This window comes from Physeter macrocephalus, chromosome 18 (genome assembly GCF_002837175.3).
Source record: "Physeter macrocephalus isolate SW-GA chromosome 18, ASM283717v5, whole genome shotgun sequence".
NCBI lineage: Eukaryota > Metazoa > Chordata > Mammalia > Artiodactyla > Physeteridae > Physeter > Physeter macrocephalus.
The window spans coordinates 55,307,130-55,326,113 of NC_041231.1; the positions used below are offsets into that span (position 1 = coordinate 55,307,130).

The following is an 18,984-nucleotide window of genomic DNA, read 5'->3' on the forward strand; positions in this document are numbered from 1 at the left end:
CTCACGGGCTCAGTAGCTGTGGCTCGCGGGCTCTAGAGTGCAGGCTCAGTAGTTGTGGCGCACAGGCTTAGTTGCTCCGCGGCATGTGGGATCTTCCCGGACCAGGGCTTGAACCCCTGTCCCCTGCATTGGCAGGTGGATTCCCAACTACTGCACTACCAAGGAAGCCCCACTCCTGCTGTCTTAATTCTTGGTGATTTCAAAAGATATTTAAATGGGACTTCCAGTAGCCTGACACTTCTGTTCCTTGATTATCTTTCTTACAATGACATGATCTCAGCTACTCAATCCTATGGTCATAGGTTAGAACTTGGCATTACCAGTCATGCAGCCGACCTGTAATCTCAAATTCAGAGTTCACCTGCTGCCCCCGCCCTTCACTCGCTCCCTCATTACCCTCCTCCTGCCTTCACTGAACCCATTAAGATCTACAATCACTGATGCTGCTCTCAGTTCACTGCTCCTTACCCTCTTGAACTCCTGTTTTCTTCCCCAGCCAGTTTAAGTTTCCCTGGTCAATCATTGTAATTACTTTTTGCATATACCCGTGTCTCCCTTGCCCCCTCTTGCTTTATTCCCCTCTCCTATTTTTTGTTTTAATAAAACTGTAACCCTGATTAAATCTGATTGTTCACCTCTTTACTTAGGTAGCTGAATGTGGCTCTAGGGAAGCACTGATTGGGCCTCACTGGAAGTGCATGACCTCAGCTCTCAGGTGCATCCTTTTGCTGCTCAGTGGTCTTACCTCAGTGCCCTTGTCCAGGCCCTCTCCAGTCCAGTTCCTTTCCAGCTCTCCGTAAGGATGGGGTGGCTCCATCTCAGACCCACAACTCTTCCTCCTAGGGCCTACTTTCAGTTGATTTCCATACTTGGTACTTTACTGAGAAAATTGAACTTCCACATGACTGTACTGGCTTATACATTTTTCTTGGTGTATTTAGGTGTGGTTTTTAAAATTATTTATGTTGCTTTGGTTATGTGGGGTTCTTGAATCAGTGAATTAGTGTATTTCATCAATTCTGGAATTTGCTTAGCCTTTATCTCAAATATTGCCTCTACCCCACTCTTTTCTCTTCTGAGACTTCAATGTAAAATCTTCTCACTTTGTCTTTTCTTTCTTAACATCTCTTCTGCATTTTCTATCATTTTGCTCTCCATGCTGCCTTCTGGATAACTTCTTTTACCTATATTCCAGATTCCTTATATATCTTCATTTCTGTGTGAGCTGTTATTAAATGTGAGTTCTTAATTTTAGCAATTTTATCTTCCGGTTCTCAAAATTCTATTTGTTCCTTTACAGGTTTGCTGTCCCTTGAAATTTCCTGTTCCTTGCAGATTTTTTCAGGCTTATCTTTTATTTCTTTCAACAGAGTAAGCTTAATTTTATCATACAGGTTCAGTAATTCTGACATCTTGAAGTCTTTGGTGGGTATTGGTCTATGTCCAATCAGGAAAAGAAAAAACACTGAGTTGTTTCCAGCAGAGAAGGATTTAGTGAAGTATTTGATTGCAACGGTGCTAGAAGGGCTCAGGGAGGAGAGCTGGCTGCCGGAGGCATGGCTGCTGATGCCCTGAGCTCTCCTGCAGCTATGGCTGCCTGCTTCTGCTCTTTCCCACTCCCTTTTAATTTCCCACCAGTGCTTCTTCCCTTTGGAGCAACCTAGGAAGATTCCAGCTGGCAAGAAGTCTTGTATATGTAGTTTTCAGGCCTCTAACCCTCTGCAACAAAGGCAGAAAAGAACTGAATACCAACAGACAGAGTCTTCTCTTGGTTCTTGCTCCTAAAGTCGTGTTTGTCTTTGTGTGACTGGTTATTTTTGGATACTGGCATTTCAGAATTACTTGGAATAATTCAAAGCCTTGAGTCTTTTCATCTTCTTGTCAGGTCCCTGGACGGCCTACCTGTCTGGGATATGAGATGACAAAATCAGGTGAATACCAGAAATTTCTTATGGTTCAGCCTGGTAGAAATTATGACCTTAAATTATCTGGAGACCAAGTTTTTCATTTTAGTAATAACTGATTATTAGTGCTACAATTCATTCATCAATTTAACAGGTATTTGAGCTCCTTTGTGCTAGATGCTGGATTTAGTCAGTGAAGAGAAACGAATTTGGGGGATGGTTATATACTTATGGAGGATACACATTTAAGTCTCGTATACTGTTGGAAAATGAAAGCTTTGTGGATAAATAGAGCAGGAAAGGGGAAACTGGGAGTACAGATGGGAAGATAACAGTTGTCACTGGGAAGGTGACATTTGAATGAAATGAGCCAATAGGACATCAGCAGAAGAGGGGCCAATGCAGAGGCCCTGGAAAAGGCAGGGAAGGAGGCTGGCTGAGGCAGAGAGACGGAGGGAGGGTGGGTAGGTGAAAAGGAAAGAAGAGCAGATTGAGTAAGGCCTTGTCGGACCTTGTAGGGACCCTGGTTTCGAAAGTGAGCTGATGGGGAGAGTTCAAAGGAATGAAATGATCTGAATTCTGTTTGAAGAGGCTTTCCCTGGCTGCTCTGTTGGTTGGAATGCATTTTCTTTCTAATTAAGTCAAAAATTAATTGGGATTTCATTAACAAATGATCTCTATGTGTTTATATGTTAAGTTTATTCAAGAGTCTTTTAGCACCTACCATGAGCATAGTAGCCTATAACCAAGTGAATAAAATGGTGGTTGCCTTCTGGGATCTGAAGCAAATAAAATTTTATTTACTATGTGTAACAGTTTACTTACAAATAGCCATTCTTATGCAGTCTGATGTCTTATTTTGATGACCTGTATGTAATGATCAACCCAAGCAGTTAGTGTTAAGATCTTAAAATTATTCTCCATGTTACTTTTTAGTATAATTAACTAAATGCATCTGAGTTATAGCTCTCATCTCATTTTTTATTTCTTTCTCACCAAGAGAACTTTTTTTTTTTTTTTTTTTGGCTGCACCATGTCACTTGTGGGCTTTTAGTTCCCCAAACAGGGATTGAACCCAGGCCCTCAGCAGTGAGAGCATGGAGTCCTAACCACTGGACCGCCAGGGAATTCTCTCACCAAGAGAACTTGAAACGCTTACATATATATGACATAGAATATGTATGTATTTTCATCTACCATGGAGCCACTTGGACTGCTATGGTTGTTTTTAATAAAGAGAGCTGCTCTGAGTCTTAAAGTACCATTTGTAAGTTTCCTGAAAAGTTTTTATATCTGCTCCAAGGATTTTATCCCTGTCCTGGAGACCATTCCTGACTATGTGTTCCTCAGTTATACTTTTGACTTAGGAGTGTTTTGACAGTTCCTAGGTATAAATAAAGGAGAAGGAGAATTAGTGGGTAATTCAGTCCCTGACTAATCAGTCTGGTGCTTTAATAGAAATGTATGTGGGAGGAGGGAATGCAGGGTTTCCTTTTCATTTCATTTATTTCCACATTTTGCTTTTAAATTGAATTTAATTAAAATGGGGTAGCCAGATATCTGAGTCAGTTAACAGTTTGTAAGAAGAAATAAACAATTCAGACAAGCCTTTGCTGTTCTTGTTGTTATAGTAGTTAATCACTTGGATATTTTGCGTTTTACCTTTTATTGAGGAATGGACATAGAAAAACCATCGAGATATAAATGTACAGCTCAGTGAATTATCTCAAAAAAAGAAATAGCCACCCTTCATATGTTAATGGTGGGAATATAAAATGGCACAGTCACTTTGTAAAACAGTTTGGCAGTTTCTCAAAAAGGTAAAGAGTTACCATATGACCCAACAATTATACTTCTAGGTATATATCCAAGGGAATTAAACATGTCTACACAAAAATACATGCAAGTGTTCATAGCATCATTATTCATAATCAAAAAAATGGCAACAAGCCAAAGGTCCATCATCTAATGATGGATAAACAGAATGTGGTATATTCATACAATGGAATATCATTCGGCCTTAAAAAGGAATGAAGTCCTGATACATGCTACAACATGAATGGACTTGAAAACATACTAAAAGAAGCAAGTCACAAAAGGCCACATGACTCTTTTTGCATTAAATATCCAGAATAGGCAAATCCATAGAGACAAAGCAAATCAGTGGTTTCCAGGGTTGGGGGATAGGGAGTGACTGCTAAGGGTATGAGATTTCTTTCTGAGGTGCTGAAAATATTCTGGAATTAGATAGTGGTGAAGACTGTACAACTCTGTGAATATATTAAAAAACACTGAATTATACACTTTAAAAGGGTGAATTTTGTGGTATGTAAATTATACCTCAGCCGCTTTTTTTTAAAAAAAGGCAAACCAAACACATCCATGTGTGTTTAACCACCAAAGTTAACAGAATATAGACAGTATCCCAGAAGACCCCCCCCATCCCCCTCCCGATCAATGACCCAAGTTATTCTTGGGGAGAAAAATAGCAGCTGTTTCTACTGCTACTGTTTGCTTCTCAGAAGAAGCCATTGTTTTAGACTAAGTATGAAGCAGCTTTATGCTCTCAGCGTTTAGCTAGGACCAGCAGGGAACTTTTTGTAAAATACCATTTAATCAGATGCTTCTTTGTGATTTCATGGTGCCAGTGTGAACTACCTTTCACAACAGGTGGCTATGTACTCTGCTTTTATTTATTTATTAATAGAAATGAGTTTAAAGTTTTTAACTAATTTTTTTCACATAACTTTTTTTTTTTGTACCACATGTATTATTAGCCTGATCTCTTTATCAGTAGTTTGGACTTACCTATTAAATATTTCTTATTTTAATTTAAATATTTCTTATTTTAATGCTCTGCCTAATCATAGGTACCACCACCCCCCCAACTCACACTAGAAGTATGGTTTATTAAAACTATCTTTTGGGGGAGCCAGATTAGCATCAATAGTTTTTTTATTCTACATATCATATCTGATCTTAAATTTTAAAAGAAACTACCCCTAAATATTTTTATATGTTTTTAAATGTTTTAAACCCAGAATAAGTTCAGTGTTGATTTTTTTTGCTTTTCAGCGATGTCTTGGCATTGCCAATTTTCAAGCAGGAAGATTCCAGCCTTCCATTGGATGACGAAACCAAACACCCGCCCTTCCAGTATGTGATGTGTGCAGCAACGTCACCAGCTGTGAAGCTGCATGATGAAACGCTCACGTACTTGAACCAAGGTTGGTATGGCTGCGTCACACTTTAAGAGTTCACAAAAATCTGAAATAGTGTTTTGGCATTGCAGCCTAGATTAATGGTAATAATTGAAAATTAGATTCTTTTTCTCAATTTTTACAACTTTAATTGTAAAATTGTAGGAATTTTAGTGTGAGCCAACAAAGCAATCGTTTGTGGAAACTTATTTGCACAAAGACGGTCTATGGAACAAGATTTATTACAGGATTTCTTTAGACAAAATCCAAAGGAGGAGCAGGTAATAAAGGATGTCAGTTATTTTTAGGAACATGGTTTCAGTGTGGAACTTGAGAATGAATCAGAAGTCCAGCTAGCAAGGGACTTGGTCTCAGGAACGAAGCAGGTTTGTGCTGATAATAGACTGCAGCAAGGTGGAGTCTGTGGCTAAAGTAAACTGCGTCAAATCTTGTCTACACTTAATGAGAATACTATGTTACGGTGGTATGAAAGTGAGAGTGGACAGAACGGAAAATAGAGGTGTGAGGGTAGGATATACAGTTGGAAAGAGTAAAGGATTTTTTTTGAGGTGCTCTCAGCAGTTTGGGCACTGGCCAATGTGACTTACCAATGTAAACAAAAGTACTTAGTTATGCAGGAATTCATTTGTTGGAGACCTATACTGAAAGCATGTTGGACTCTTATTTTTAAAAAGAATTGAACGTTTTTATTCTTATAAAAATAGTACATACTTCATAGAAAAATTGGAGAATATGTCAAGGAATAAAGCTGAAAATGGACTTCAGTTACATCCCCCTCAGGAGAACCAGTTAACATCCTAGGTGTGTTTCTTTGTCTGTATATCTATTTTATTTCAACAAAATGGGAACTAACATCTATTCACTTAAGAGTATATTCTGATTATTTTTCTGTCATTAAATAGACTCTTTAATTCCTTAAACTTTTGGAAGGAACTATAGATTTTAGACTACTTACTAGTGATTATTCCGAAATGTGGAAGAATAGCTTCTAACTTTTCGTTTAACATATTAATTTAGAATTTATGAGGTTTTACTTCAGGTAATTCTAATCTGTAGCCTATGGCAACATTCTAATTTTGGTGTTAATATTATTTTAGGATTTGTTTGGGTAGGCATTCAATTTGAGACTTAAGGTTCTTTCAAATATGAAACTTAAGAGTCTCTATGGTAATCTGTTTTAGCTATAAAAATATCAGAAGAAACAGTGTAGAGGCACGGCTACAGTATTCAGTGTAGCTTTATTTCTAATGACAATACAAGGAAATAACCAGAATTTCTCTTACTTAGGGAATAGTTGAATAAGTTACATGTATACCATGGGATGAACGAGTACGTGCACATACACCCCTCTATTTAAAGAACATTGGATATGTCTGTTGGCCTGGGGGAATATCCATAACTTATCACTGTTATTGTTAAACTGGATAAAGACATCTCACATTGACAAAAATTGCAGTCCACCATCTATAGTGATAATGTATTAGACCTACATTCACAGAGTGCTGGCTGCATATGAAGCAGTGTACTAAATACTATACGTATGTTGTCTCACTTCCCACAATAACCTGAGGAGAAGTGTTGTTGATCCATTATAGATTTTAAAAATGGAAGCTTAGAGCAGTTGATAGACTTGCTCAATGTCAGTTTGGTCAAGCTTAAATTTAAAAAAATAGTTACTGAATATCTACAGTAGTGTGCACAAGTCTTTTTTTTTTTTTTTTTTTTTTCCCCACACTGCCCGGCATGTGGAATCTTAGTTCCGCAACCAGGAATCTGCAGTGGAAGCATGGACCCCTAACCTCTGGACCACCAGGGAATTCCCCACAAGTCTTAAGTGTACAGCTCAATGAGTTTTTACACAGATCATTCCCTTGAAAATACTACCTATGTCCAGTATTTCCAGTACCCTGGCAGGCTCCCTGTATCCCCCTCCCAGCTGACACCCCATGTTCATGGTGATCAGTATAATAAGTGCAAGTGATTTTCTGGCATGTGACTATGTTCCCTGTAGTATTAATGATGAGTATGTTCTTGGTTGTAGAATTGTGTTAATTTACCTCTTAATTTCTCTCAGCCTTTTAAGGAAAAAAAAGTGGAAAAGTGAACTGCATATGCAAGAGCTGCATTTTTGAAAACATATATTTGAATAATCATTAAAAATGCATTTGAGTAACCGTAAAGAAATTCTACTTTTATACACTTTTTTAAAAGAAATTATAATACTTTAAACTTACATGAATATCAGACGGTTCTTTCACAGGTTTCTCTCCTAGCATTTATCTCCTAGCATTATATTTTGGCAAAAGGTTGTGAACCCAAGATTTTTTGTGAATCCCCTAAATCATTTTCAAATTTTTAATGAATGTATATTTTTCTAAAGAGAGGATCCATAGCTTTTCCTAGATTCAGGCTAAGTTTGAATCTGATTGAGATGTTGCTTGAGTGTCTTTCACCCCACCTCTTTTAAACTGATAAGTTCACAAAGGTCCGGACTTAGCAAAGTGTCTTTTTTTTTTTTTAATTGAAGTATAGTTGATTTACAATATTGTGCCAGTCTCTGCTGTACAGCAAAGTGACTCAGTTATACACATATATACATTCTTTTATTATACTCCTTTCCATTATGATTTATCCCAAGAGATTGGTTATAGTTCTCTGTGCTGTACAGTAGGACCTTCTTGTTTATCCATTCTAAATGTAATAGTTTGCATCTACCAACCCCAGACTCCAAGTCCATCCCTCTCCCTCCCCCTCTCCCCCCTTGGCAACGACAAATCTGATCTCTGTGTCTGTGAGTCTGTTTCTGTTTTGTAGATAAGTTCATTTGTGCCATATTTTAGATTCCACATATAAGTGATATATTTGTCTTTCTCTTTCTGACGTACTTCACTTAGTATGATAATCTCTAGTTGCATCCATGTAGCTGCCAATGGCATTATTTTGTTCTTTTTTATGGCTGAGTAGTGTTCCATTTTATATATTTACCACGTCTTCTTTATCCATTCATCTGTTGGTGGGCATTTAGGTTGTTTCCATGTCTTGGCTATTATGAATAGTGCTGCTATGAACATAGGAGTGCCTTATCTTTTTGAATTATAGTTTTGTCTGGATATATGCCCTGGAGTGGGATTGCTGGATCGTATGGTAATTCTATTTTTAGTTTTCTGATGAACCTCCATACTGTTTTCCATAGTGGCTGCACCAGCTTACATTCCCACCAAGAGTGTAGGAGGGTTTCCTTTTCTTCACACCCTCTCCAGCATGTGTTGTTTGTAGACTTTTTAATGATGGCCATTCTGACCTGTGTGAGGTGACACCTGATGGTAGTTTTGATTTGCATTTCTCTAATAATTAGTGACATTGAGCATCTTTTCATGTGCCTACTGGTCATCTGTATGTCTTCTTTGGAGAAATGTCTATTAAGGTCTTATGCCCATTTTTCGATTGGGTTGTTTGTTTTTTTGTTGTAGAGTTGTATGAGCTGTTTGTGTATTTTGGATATTCAGCCCTTGTGACATCACATCATTTGCAAATATTTTCTCCTGTTCCATAGATTGTGGTTTTGTTTTTGTTTTTTTTTAATAGTTTCCTTTACTATGCAAAGTCTTGTAAGCTTGATTTGATCCCATTTTTTTAATTTTTGTTTTTATTTCTATTGCCTTGGGAGACTGACCTAAGAAAACATTGGTACAATTTATGTCAGAGAATGTTTTGCGTATGCTCTCTTCTAGGAGTTTTGAGGTGTCATATGTTTAAGTCATTAAACCATTTTGAGTTTATTTTTGTGCATGGTGTGAGGGTGTTTTCTAACTTCATTGATTTACATGCAGCTATCCAACTTGCCCAGCACCACTTGCTGAAGAGACTGTCTTTTTCCCATTTTATATTCTTGCCTCCTTTGTCAAAGATTAATTGGCCATAGGTGTGTGGATTTATTTCTGGGCTCTCTGTTCTGTTCCATTGATCCATATGTCTGTTTTTGTACCAATTCCACATTTTTTTTTAAAGTTATTTTTTAGCATTCAGGATTTCTTTTTTAAATTTTTATTTATTTATTTATTTATTTATTTATTTATTTTTGGCTGTGTTGGGTCTTCATTTCTGTGCGAGGGCTTTCTCTAGTTGCAGCGAGCAGGGGCCACTCTTCATCGCAGTGCGTGGGCCTCTCACTGTCGCAGCCTCTCTTCTTGCGGAGCACAAGCTCCAGACGCGCAGGCTCAGCAGTTGTGGCTCACGGGCCTAGTTGCTCCGCGGCATGTGGGATCTTCCCACACCAGGGCTCAAACCCATGTCCCCTGCATTGGCAGGAAGACTCTCAACCACTGTGCCACCAGGGAAGCTCCTCCACATTGTTTTGATTACTGTAGCTTTGTAGTATTCTGAAGTCTGGGAGAGTTATGCCTCCTGCTTTTTTTTTTTTTTCTCCTCAGGATTGCTTTGGCAATTCTGGGTCTTTTATGGTTCCATACAAATTTTTGGATTATTTGTTCTAGTTCTGTGAAAAATGTCATGGGTAATTTGATAGAGATTGCATTAAGTCTGTAGATTGCTTTGAGTAGTATGGTCATTTTAACAATATTAATTCTTCCAATCCAAGAACATGGGATATAATTTCCTTTATTACTGTTTTATAGTTCTCAGTGTATAAATCTTTCACCTCCTTGGTCAAATTTATTCCTAGGTTTTTTTTTGTTTTTTTTGTTTTTTGGTGCAATTTTAAAAGGTACTGTTTTTTTACATTCCTTTCTGGTATTTCATTGTTAGTGTAAAGAAATGTAACCAATTTCTGAATGTTACTCTTGTATCCAGCTACTTTGCTGGATTCATTTATTAGATCTGGTAGTTTTTGTGTGGAGTCCTTAGGGTTCTCTGCGTAGTATCATGACATCTGCATATGGTGACAATTTTACCTCTTCCCTTCCAGTTTGGATACCTTTTATTTCGTTTTCTTGTCTGAATCCTATGGCTAGGACTTCCAATACTATGTTGAATAGAAGTGGTGAGAGTGGGTATCCTTGTGTGTTTTTTTTTTTTATTTTAAAATTTTTTTTATTTTTTTGGCCATGCTGTGTGGTATGTGGGATCTTTGTTCCACAACCAGTGATCGAACCCATGCCCCCTGCATTGGAAGCGCAGAGTCTTAACCAGTGGACAGCCAGGCAAGTCCTGGGGTATCCTTGTCTTGTTGCAGATTTTCGCAGGAAGGCTTACAGCTTCTCACCATTGAGTATTGTATTGGCTGTGGGTTTGTCATAAATGGCTTTTATTGTGTTGAGATATGTTCATTCTATACCCACTTTGGTAAGAGTTTTTATCATGAATGAATGTTGAATTTTGTCAAATGCTCTTTCGGCATCTTTTGAGATGATCACGTGGTTTTTGACTTTTCTTTTGTTAGTGTGCTGTATTACACTGTTTCATTTGCATATGTTGGACCATTCTTGTTCACTTGGGATGAATCCCACTTCATTGTGGTGTATGATCTTTTTTATGTGTTGTTGGATTCGGTTTGCTAATGTTTTGTTGAGAATTTCTGCATCTATATTCATCAAAGATATTGGCCTGTAATTTTCTTTTTGGTGGTATCTTTGTCTGGTTTTGGTATCAGAGTGATGGTGGCTTCATAGAATGTCTTTGGGAGTGTTCCCTCCTCTTCAGTCTTTGGGAGAGTTTGAGAAGAATCAGTATAAGTTCTTTTTTGTATGTTTGGTAGAATTCACCTGTGAAGCCAACTGGTCCTGGACTTTTGTTTGTAGGAAGTTTTTTTTATTACAGTTTCTATTTCACTTCCAGTGATCAGTGTGTTCACATTATCTGTTTCCTCTTTTTTTTTTTTTTTTTTTTTGTGGTACGCGGGCCTCTCATTGCTGTGGCCTCTCCCGCTGCGGAGCATAGGCTCCGGACGCGCAGGCTCAGCGGCCATGGCTCACGGGCCCAGCCGCTCCACGGCACGTGGGATCTTCCCAGACCGGGGCACGAACCCGTGTTCCCTGCATCGGCAGGCAGACTCTCAACCACTGCACCACCAGGGAAGCCCTGTCTGTTTCTTCTTGATTCAGTTTTCATGGGCCGTATGTTTGTAGAAAGTTGTCCATTTCTTCTAGGTTGTCAGATTTTTTGGCATATAATTGTTCATAGTATTCTCTTATTTTTTTTGTATTTCTGCGGTATCAGTTGAGATTTCTCCTTTTTCATTTGTTATTTTGTTTATTTGGGTTCTCTTTTCTTCTTGTTGAGCCTGGCCAAAGGTTTGTCAATTTTGTTTACCCTTTCAAGGAACCATCTTTTGGTTTTAGTGATTTTTTTTTCTTTTCTTTTTTTAGTCTCTGTTTAATTTATTTCCTCACTGATCTTGATTATTTGCTTCCTTCTGCTGACTTCAGGTTTTGTTTGTTCTTCTTTTTCTAATTCTTTTAGGTGGTAGGTTAGGTTGTTTATTTGAGATTTTTCTTGTTTCTTGAGGAAGGCCTGTATTGCTGTGAACGTCCCTCTAAGAACTGCTTTTGCTGCATCCCATAGATTTTATATGGTTGTGTTTTCATTGTTGTTTGTCTCAAGGTATTTTTTAAATTTCCTCGTTGACCCATTGTTTTTTTTAGTAGCATGTTGTTTAGTCTCCATTTAATCTTTTCTTTCTCATTTCTTTTCCTGTCGTTGATTTCTAGTTCCATGCCTTTGTGGTCAGAAAAGATGCTTGAAATAATTTCTATACTCTTAAATTTGTCGGGGCTTGTTTTGTGCCCCAGTATGTGGTCAGTCCTAGAGAATGTTCCATGTGCCCTTGAAAAGACTGTGTTCTGGGTTTTTTTGGATGTAAAGTCCTGAAAATGTCAATTCAGTCCAACTGTTCTGTTGTGTCATTTAGGACCTCTGTTTCCTTACTGATTTTCTGTCTGGATTGTCTGTCCATTGATGTCAGTGGGGTGTTAAAATCTCCTACTATTACTGTATTCCCATCACTTTCTCCCTTATGTCCATTAGTATTTATGTTTTGGGGTGTTCTTATATTAGGTATGTATATGTTGCCGAGGGTAAAACCCTCTTGTATTGATCCTCTTGTCATTATATAGTATCCTTCTTTATTTTTCTTTATAGCCTTTGTTTAAAAGTCTATTTTGTCTGATATGAGTATTGCTACTCCCTTTCTTGTCAATTCTGTTTGCATGAAATATCTTTTTCCATCCCCTCACTTTCAATCTGTGTGTGTCTTTTGTCCTAAGGTGGGTCTCTTGTAGGCAGCATATTGTAGGCTCCTGTTTTGTTTGGGGTTTTTTTTGGCTGTGATATGCAGCTTGTGGTATCTTAGCTCCCATCAGGGACTGAACCTGAGCCCTTGGCAGTGAGAGCACAGTGTCCTAACCACTGGACCACCAGGGAATTCCCTAGGCTCTTGTTTTTTTATCCAGTGTGCCACTCTGTCTTTTGATTGGAGCATTCAGTCCATTGGCATATGTATTTATTGCCATTTTAAACTTGGTTTTCCAGTTGATTCTTTTGTTTCTTCTTTGTTCCTTTCTTTTTGTTTTTGTTTTTCTTTTTGTGATTTGATGATTTCCTTTTATTATATGCTTGTGTTCTCTTCTTTTTGGTTTCTGTGAATCTTTTGTATGGTTTTGAATTGTGGTTACCCTGGTTTTCAAGTATGTTAACCCCTTCCTATATCTGCTTGCTTTAGGCTGTTAGTCATATAGGCTCAAATGCATTCCATTAAAAAAAAAAAAGGAATCTGTATTTTCTTACTCTCCTGCCCCACATTTTATGATTTTGATGCAGTACTTTTTTACATCTTTATGTTTATCCTCCTGCTGTTCTGTGAGTTTATCATCACTTTCACAAATAGGTTTTCTTTTTGATACTGGCTAATTTAAGTAATTTAGTTTCCAGTTGTGATTTCTTCTTTCTTATATCTTCTGGTTTCTTTTCTATTTAGAGAAGGCCTTTCAATATTTCTTTTAGGATAGGTTTAGCATTGCTTATCTGAGACATTCTGATTTCTCTTTCTATTCTGAATGATAATATTGCTGGGTAGAGTATACTAGGTTGCAGATTTTTCCCTTTCAAGACTTTGAATATATTTTGCCACTCCCTCTGGCCTACAGTGTTTCTGTAGAGAAATCAGCTGATAGCTTTATGGGGGTTCCCTTGTAATTAAGTTTTTCTCTTGCTGCCTTTAGAATCCTCTTTTTATCTTTAACTTTGCCATTTTTATTATAATATGTCTTGATGTAGGTCTGTTGGGGTTCATCTTGTTTGGGACCCTCCATGCTTCCTATATCTGGATATCTGTTTCCTTCTTTAGGTTTGGGAAGTTTTCAGCCATAATTTCTTCAAATACATTTTCAATCCCCTTTTCTTTTTCTTCTCTTTCTGGAATCCCTATTATGCATAGGTTGGCATGCTTTATTTATCCCACAGGTCTCTTATATTGCTTTCCTTTTTTTTTCATTTGGCTGACTGCTGTTTTGCTTGCGTAATTTCCATTATTCTATCTTCCAAATTGCTTATTCTTTCTCCTGCATCATTCATTCTGCTATTCATTGCCTTTAGCTCAGCTTTTGTCTCAGCAAATGAATTTTCTAATTTTCCTTGGTTCCTCCTTATAGTCTGTAGTTGCTTTTTACAGTAATGTGCATTTCTGTCAATAGCCTTTCTTAATTTCTTCAGTATTTTCATCACCTCCTTTTTGAACTTGGTGTCTGTTAGACTGAAGAGGTCTGTTTCATTGTTTGTTCTTTCAGGGGAATTCTCTTGGTCTTTTAACTGGGAGTGGTTCCTCTGCTTCTTCATTTTACTTGTGTTTCTCTGAACTCTGAGTTCAGGAAAAACGATTATCTACTCTAGTCTTGGAGGACTATTTATATGTGGGAGCATCCGTGTGTAGCTTGTGTGGGCTTAATATTTTTTTTGGCATGAGGGCTGTTTTTGGTTTGGATGCTTGCCATCTCTTTCCCCTACGTGTGCTGGCCGTTATCCCCTTGATGGGGGTGTGCAGATGTGCAACCTGCACACACTCCCAGGAAGGTGGGGCTAGCAGTTGGCTCCCGGTTGCGGGACCCTCAGCAGCAGTGGCAGGTTGCACATGCTCCTGGGTAGGCATGGACAGCGTTTGGTGCTCAGTCGCAGGACGCTCTGCGGCAGCAGTGATCCGTGTCCACCTCTGGATTCCGAGATGGCAGTGGCATCTTGCGCCTGCCCCCGGAGCTCTTGTAGGTGGTGCCCTGCTGCCTGAGAGCGGGCACGGAGAAAGAAGCTTCTGTGGCGGCCCACCCCTCTCCTTGCATGGCCCCCCACAATGGTGCCTTGCCTCTCTGGCAGGCCCAGGCTTCTTCCTGGACTCCCTCAGTTGTGGCTCACCACACCCTAGCCCACTAAGGCCATCTCCACACAGCCAACCCAAGTCCTCTCCCCCGGGTCTGACCTCCAAACCCTGGGCCTCAGCACCCAGCCCCCACCCGACCCAGCGGATGAGTGTCTCAGGCTGGGGAGTGCTGCTCTGTGGCACCAACCATCTGTGCAGGTCTCTCTCCACTTTGCCCTGCACAAACCAGTTGCTGTGCTCCCCTACAAGGCTCTGAACCTCCCCCTCTGTCCCAGCTGATCTCCCAGGCAGTGAGGGGACTTCCCAGGGTGCAGGAACCTTTCTTCTTTCACAGCTCCCTCCCAGGGGCATAGGTCCTGTCCCAATTCATTTCTCTCTCTCTTTCTGTTTCTTTTCTTTTCTTTTTTTTTTTTTTGGCCCTAGCCAGTTATGTGGAGATTTTCTTGCCCTTTTGGAAGTCTGAGTTCTTCTGCCAGCATCCAGTAGATGTTCTGTGAGAAGCATTCCACATGTAGATGTATTTTTTCTTAACATCTTTATTAGAGTATAATTGCTTTACAATGGTGTGTCAGTTTCTGCTTTATAACAAAGTGAATCAGTTATACATATGTCCCCATATCTCTTCCCTCTTGTATCTCCCTCCCTCCCACCGTCCCTATCCCACCCCTCTAGGTGGTCACAAAGCACCGTCCTGATCTCCCTGTGCTATGTGGCTGCTTCCTACTACCTATCTGTTTTACGTTTGGTAGTGTATATATGTCCATGCCACTCTCTCACTTTGTCCTAGCTTACCCTTCCCCCTCCCCGTATCCTCAAGTCCATTCTCTAGTAGGTCTGCATCTTTTTTTTTTTTTTTGGGGGGGGGGGGTACGCAGGCCTCTCACTGTTGTGGCCTCTCCTGTAGCGGAGCACAGGCTCTGGACGCACAGGCTCAGCAGCCATGGCTCGCGGGCCCAGCTGCTCCGCGGCATGTGGGATCCTCCCAGACCAGGGCATGAACCTGTGTTCCCTGCATCGGCAGGAGGACTCTCAACCACTGTGCCACCAGGGAAGCCCTGTAGATGTATTTTTGATGTATTTGTGGGAGAAGGTGAGCTCCACGTCCTACTCCTCTGCCATCTTGATCCGATCCCCCAGCAGAGTATCTTAAATTGATCAGACTTCACTTTTCAAAAGGAAACATTCTAAATAATGCATGTACAGTTTTGATTTTTTTTTTACAGAAGCCTTTCCTGAAATATATAGCGTAAAGAGAATCAGCAGAACACTCTATGACATAAATCACAGCAAGATCCTTTTTGACCCAACTCCTAGAGAAATGGAAATAAAAACAAAAATAAACAAATGGGACTTAATGAAACTTAAAAGCTTTTGTAAAAGCTTTTGCACAGCAAAGGAAACCATAAACAAGACGAAAAGACAACCCTCAGAATGGGAGAAAATATTTGCAAATGAAGCAAGTGAAACGGGATTAATCTCCAAAATTTACAAGCAGCTCATGCAGCTCAATAACAAAAAAACAAACAACCCAACCCAAAAATGGGCAGAAGAACTAAATAGACATTTCTCCAAAGAAGATATACAGGCATAGATATGGAAAATAAAAATGATTGATTTTTATCTAGGAATTCCAGTAGAATTCCATGGATATTTTTTAGCTGGGTGACATTGCCCTGGGAAGTTTCTGCAAAGTATGTAAAATGTGTCTCAGTGACCCATTTTAGTATAGTATCATCTGTGCATCAGCTTTGTTAGTGTGACTGTTAAGTATTGACATAATTTACTCTTTAGTCTTCCTGTTCTTAGGAGTTAGATTTTTATTCAGATTTACTCATGAGTTAATTTGCTTATCTTCAAATGAACTCTTCAGCTCCACCAAGGGAAAATGACTCATGGCAGTGTTGCCTTGTTTATCGAAAAAGGATACAAAAGCTTTATAAAGAAGGGGTTAGACAGGGCACTTGAAGTTGTTCTTCATCAGCACAAGTTTTAATTCCTTTTAAGCTTCCCCACTCATTATAATAAGTGAGAGGGAAATTAAGCAGTTACTTTTTTCTCTTTTACTTGGAAATAATAGTGACAGTGAAAGCACAGTTATCTCCACTTTATATTAAAGCTTTAGAGGGAGTAATTTTTTCCTACAGTTATCTTTTTTGATTGACCATACTTTTTATAGGGACTTAAACCCAGAGATTTCTAATTCCAAATCTCATTTTCTTAACCACTGAGTCTCTTTACTAGAATAGTTTCAGTGTTTTCTAAATTTTCAGTTAATGGTCACCATTTAAAATTTAACAGTGTAACTAAATTATTTATATACATGGTTCAAAGTTCAGAAGGTATGAAGGAGTATACAATAAAACTCTTCTGCTCGCTGGCCCCAAGTAGCCATTGAATTAGAACCCTTTTTAGACACCTAAGAATATTGTAATCCTGTTAAATGATACCCTTTGTATAACAGAAATATTGTATCATTAATATTTTATTTATTCCAATAAACTTACTCTGTGATGACTGAATTATATGCTTAAGCATAGTTGTGGTGAATATAATGATCTTGTCACTAAAGGATGAAATTTAAGAGAGAACTTCCATCCCTAAAGTAATGCCTGGTAGAAGAATGAGATAGAACTGCCCAGGATATATGCACCTCTGCTGCGTATGGGATGTCTTTACACACGTTAATCACATACCTTTTTGTTCCTTTTAAATGTGTCAACTCGTTACAGTGACTGGTGATTTAAATGTTTTTCTGCATGTAGCGGGGTGAGAGGTAGAGGGCAGCAGTGAGCGGTTGTCATTAGCTGTCTCTGGGGCTAGGCTGCCTGTGTTTAGATCCCATTACACCACTTGCTTGTCCAGGCAAGTTCCTTAATAAAATAACCCCCACCTAAGGTAGCTGAGAATTAAATTGAGTTAATATGTGTAATGCACTTATAAGGTGGTCAGCACATAGGAAGCACAACACTAGCCTTTGCTGCTGTTACTATTATTTATAACTAGATAGCTTTAATGGTTTCTGATTGTACTGGAAAACCAAGTGGTTAGACCTTGGCTGACGTGTTAGTTTCCTATGGCAGATAGATGAGCAATTTTTACAAATGGTTAGAATGCAACCCTGGGACTAGATACACGTGTAATGTCTCAGGATTTTTGCCAGGTTTGTTGGCAAGTATGATTACAATCTTTTTTTTTTTTTTTTAATTTATTTTGGCTGCATTGGGTCTTTGTTGCTGCGCGCAGGCTTTCTCTAGTTGCGGCAAGCGGGGCAGGGCTACTCTTCGTTGTGGTGCAGTGGCTTCTCCTGTTGCAGAGCATGGCTTCTAGGAGCGCTGGCTTCAGTAGTTGTGGCTTGTGGGATCTAGAGCGCAGGTTCAGTAGTTGTGGTGCACGGGCTTAGTTGCTCCAAGGTATGTGGGATCTTCCCGGACCGGGGCTCAAACCCATGTCCCCTTCATTGGCAGGTGTATTCTTAACCACTGTGCCACCAGGGAAGTCCCTACAGTCTTTTAAATAAGCCTGTAGCAGAGTTTGTTTGTTTGTTGTTTGTTTTAATATTTATTTATTTGGCTGCATCGGGTCTTAGTTGTGGCATACGGGATCTTTCATTGCAGCATGTGGGCTCTAGAGCGGGCAGGCTTAGTTGCCCTGTGGCATGTGGGATCTTAGTTCCCCGACCAGGGATCAAACCCACGTCCCCTGCATTGGAAGGTGGATTCTTAACAATATTGACCACTAGGGAAGTCCCCCTGTAGCAGAGTTTTGAACTGTAGAAAGAACATGTTTGCACTGCTTAGCAACTGTGGCAGGTAGAGTAATGGTGCCTCGAAGATGTTCGTATCCTAATCCCCAAAACCTGTGAATATTTTAACCTTATACCAAAAGGCACTTTGCAGGTATGATTTAATTAAGGCTGTTGAGATGGAGAGATTATCCTGGATTATCCAGGTGGCCCAGTGAAATCACAAGGGTCCTTAAAAGTGAAAGAAGGAGGCAGGAGAGTCAGGAGTCAGAGGGAGATTTGAAGATGAAGGAAGACTGCCACAAACTAATGGATGTAGGCTACTTCAAGAATTAGATAGTCAAGGAAGTAGATTTTCCCCTACAGCCTCCAGAAGGAATGCAGCCTGCTGACAGCTTCATTTTAGCCCACTAGACCCGTCTGGACTTCTGAACTCTAGAACTGTGTGATAATAAATTTGCATAGTTTCAAGCCACTGAGTTTGTGGAAATTTGTTACAGCAGCAATAGGAAACTAACCCATCAACCAAGGCAAATGTGTACTATGTAGATGATCTCCAAAGTGGTGCATAATGAGCTACTGTTGTGTATCAGAGCTGTTTCCATAGTGTCGCTGTCATTTACTCTTAAGATTTTAGACAGAAACACTCTGCATACTATATAGTACTTACTGCCTCCTAGCTTATCTCTGAAGGCCCAGTCAAAGCTGGGTCTTGAAATGGGCATCTAATGAACCCTGAACCCTTGCACGCATGAGTGTGTGTGTGTGTGTGTGTGTGTGTGTGTGTGTGTGTGTAAA

The 18,984-nt window shown here is 39.4% G+C and overlaps 1 protein-coding gene across 2 annotated transcripts in view; it reads left to right on the forward strand.

Moving 5' to 3' along the window:
- Positions 1-18,984, forward strand: part of UBP1 (upstream binding protein 1) — a 69,028-nt gene that overhangs the window by 10,296 nt on the left and 39,748 nt on the right. For both annotated transcript variants that reach the window (XM_024116492.3, XM_024116493.3), the window contains exon 2: positions 4,980-5,131. In XM_024116492.3, the coding sequence (XP_023972260.1) occupies positions 4,980-5,131 (152 nt within the window). The remainder of the gene's footprint in view (positions 1-4,979; positions 5,132-18,984) is intronic.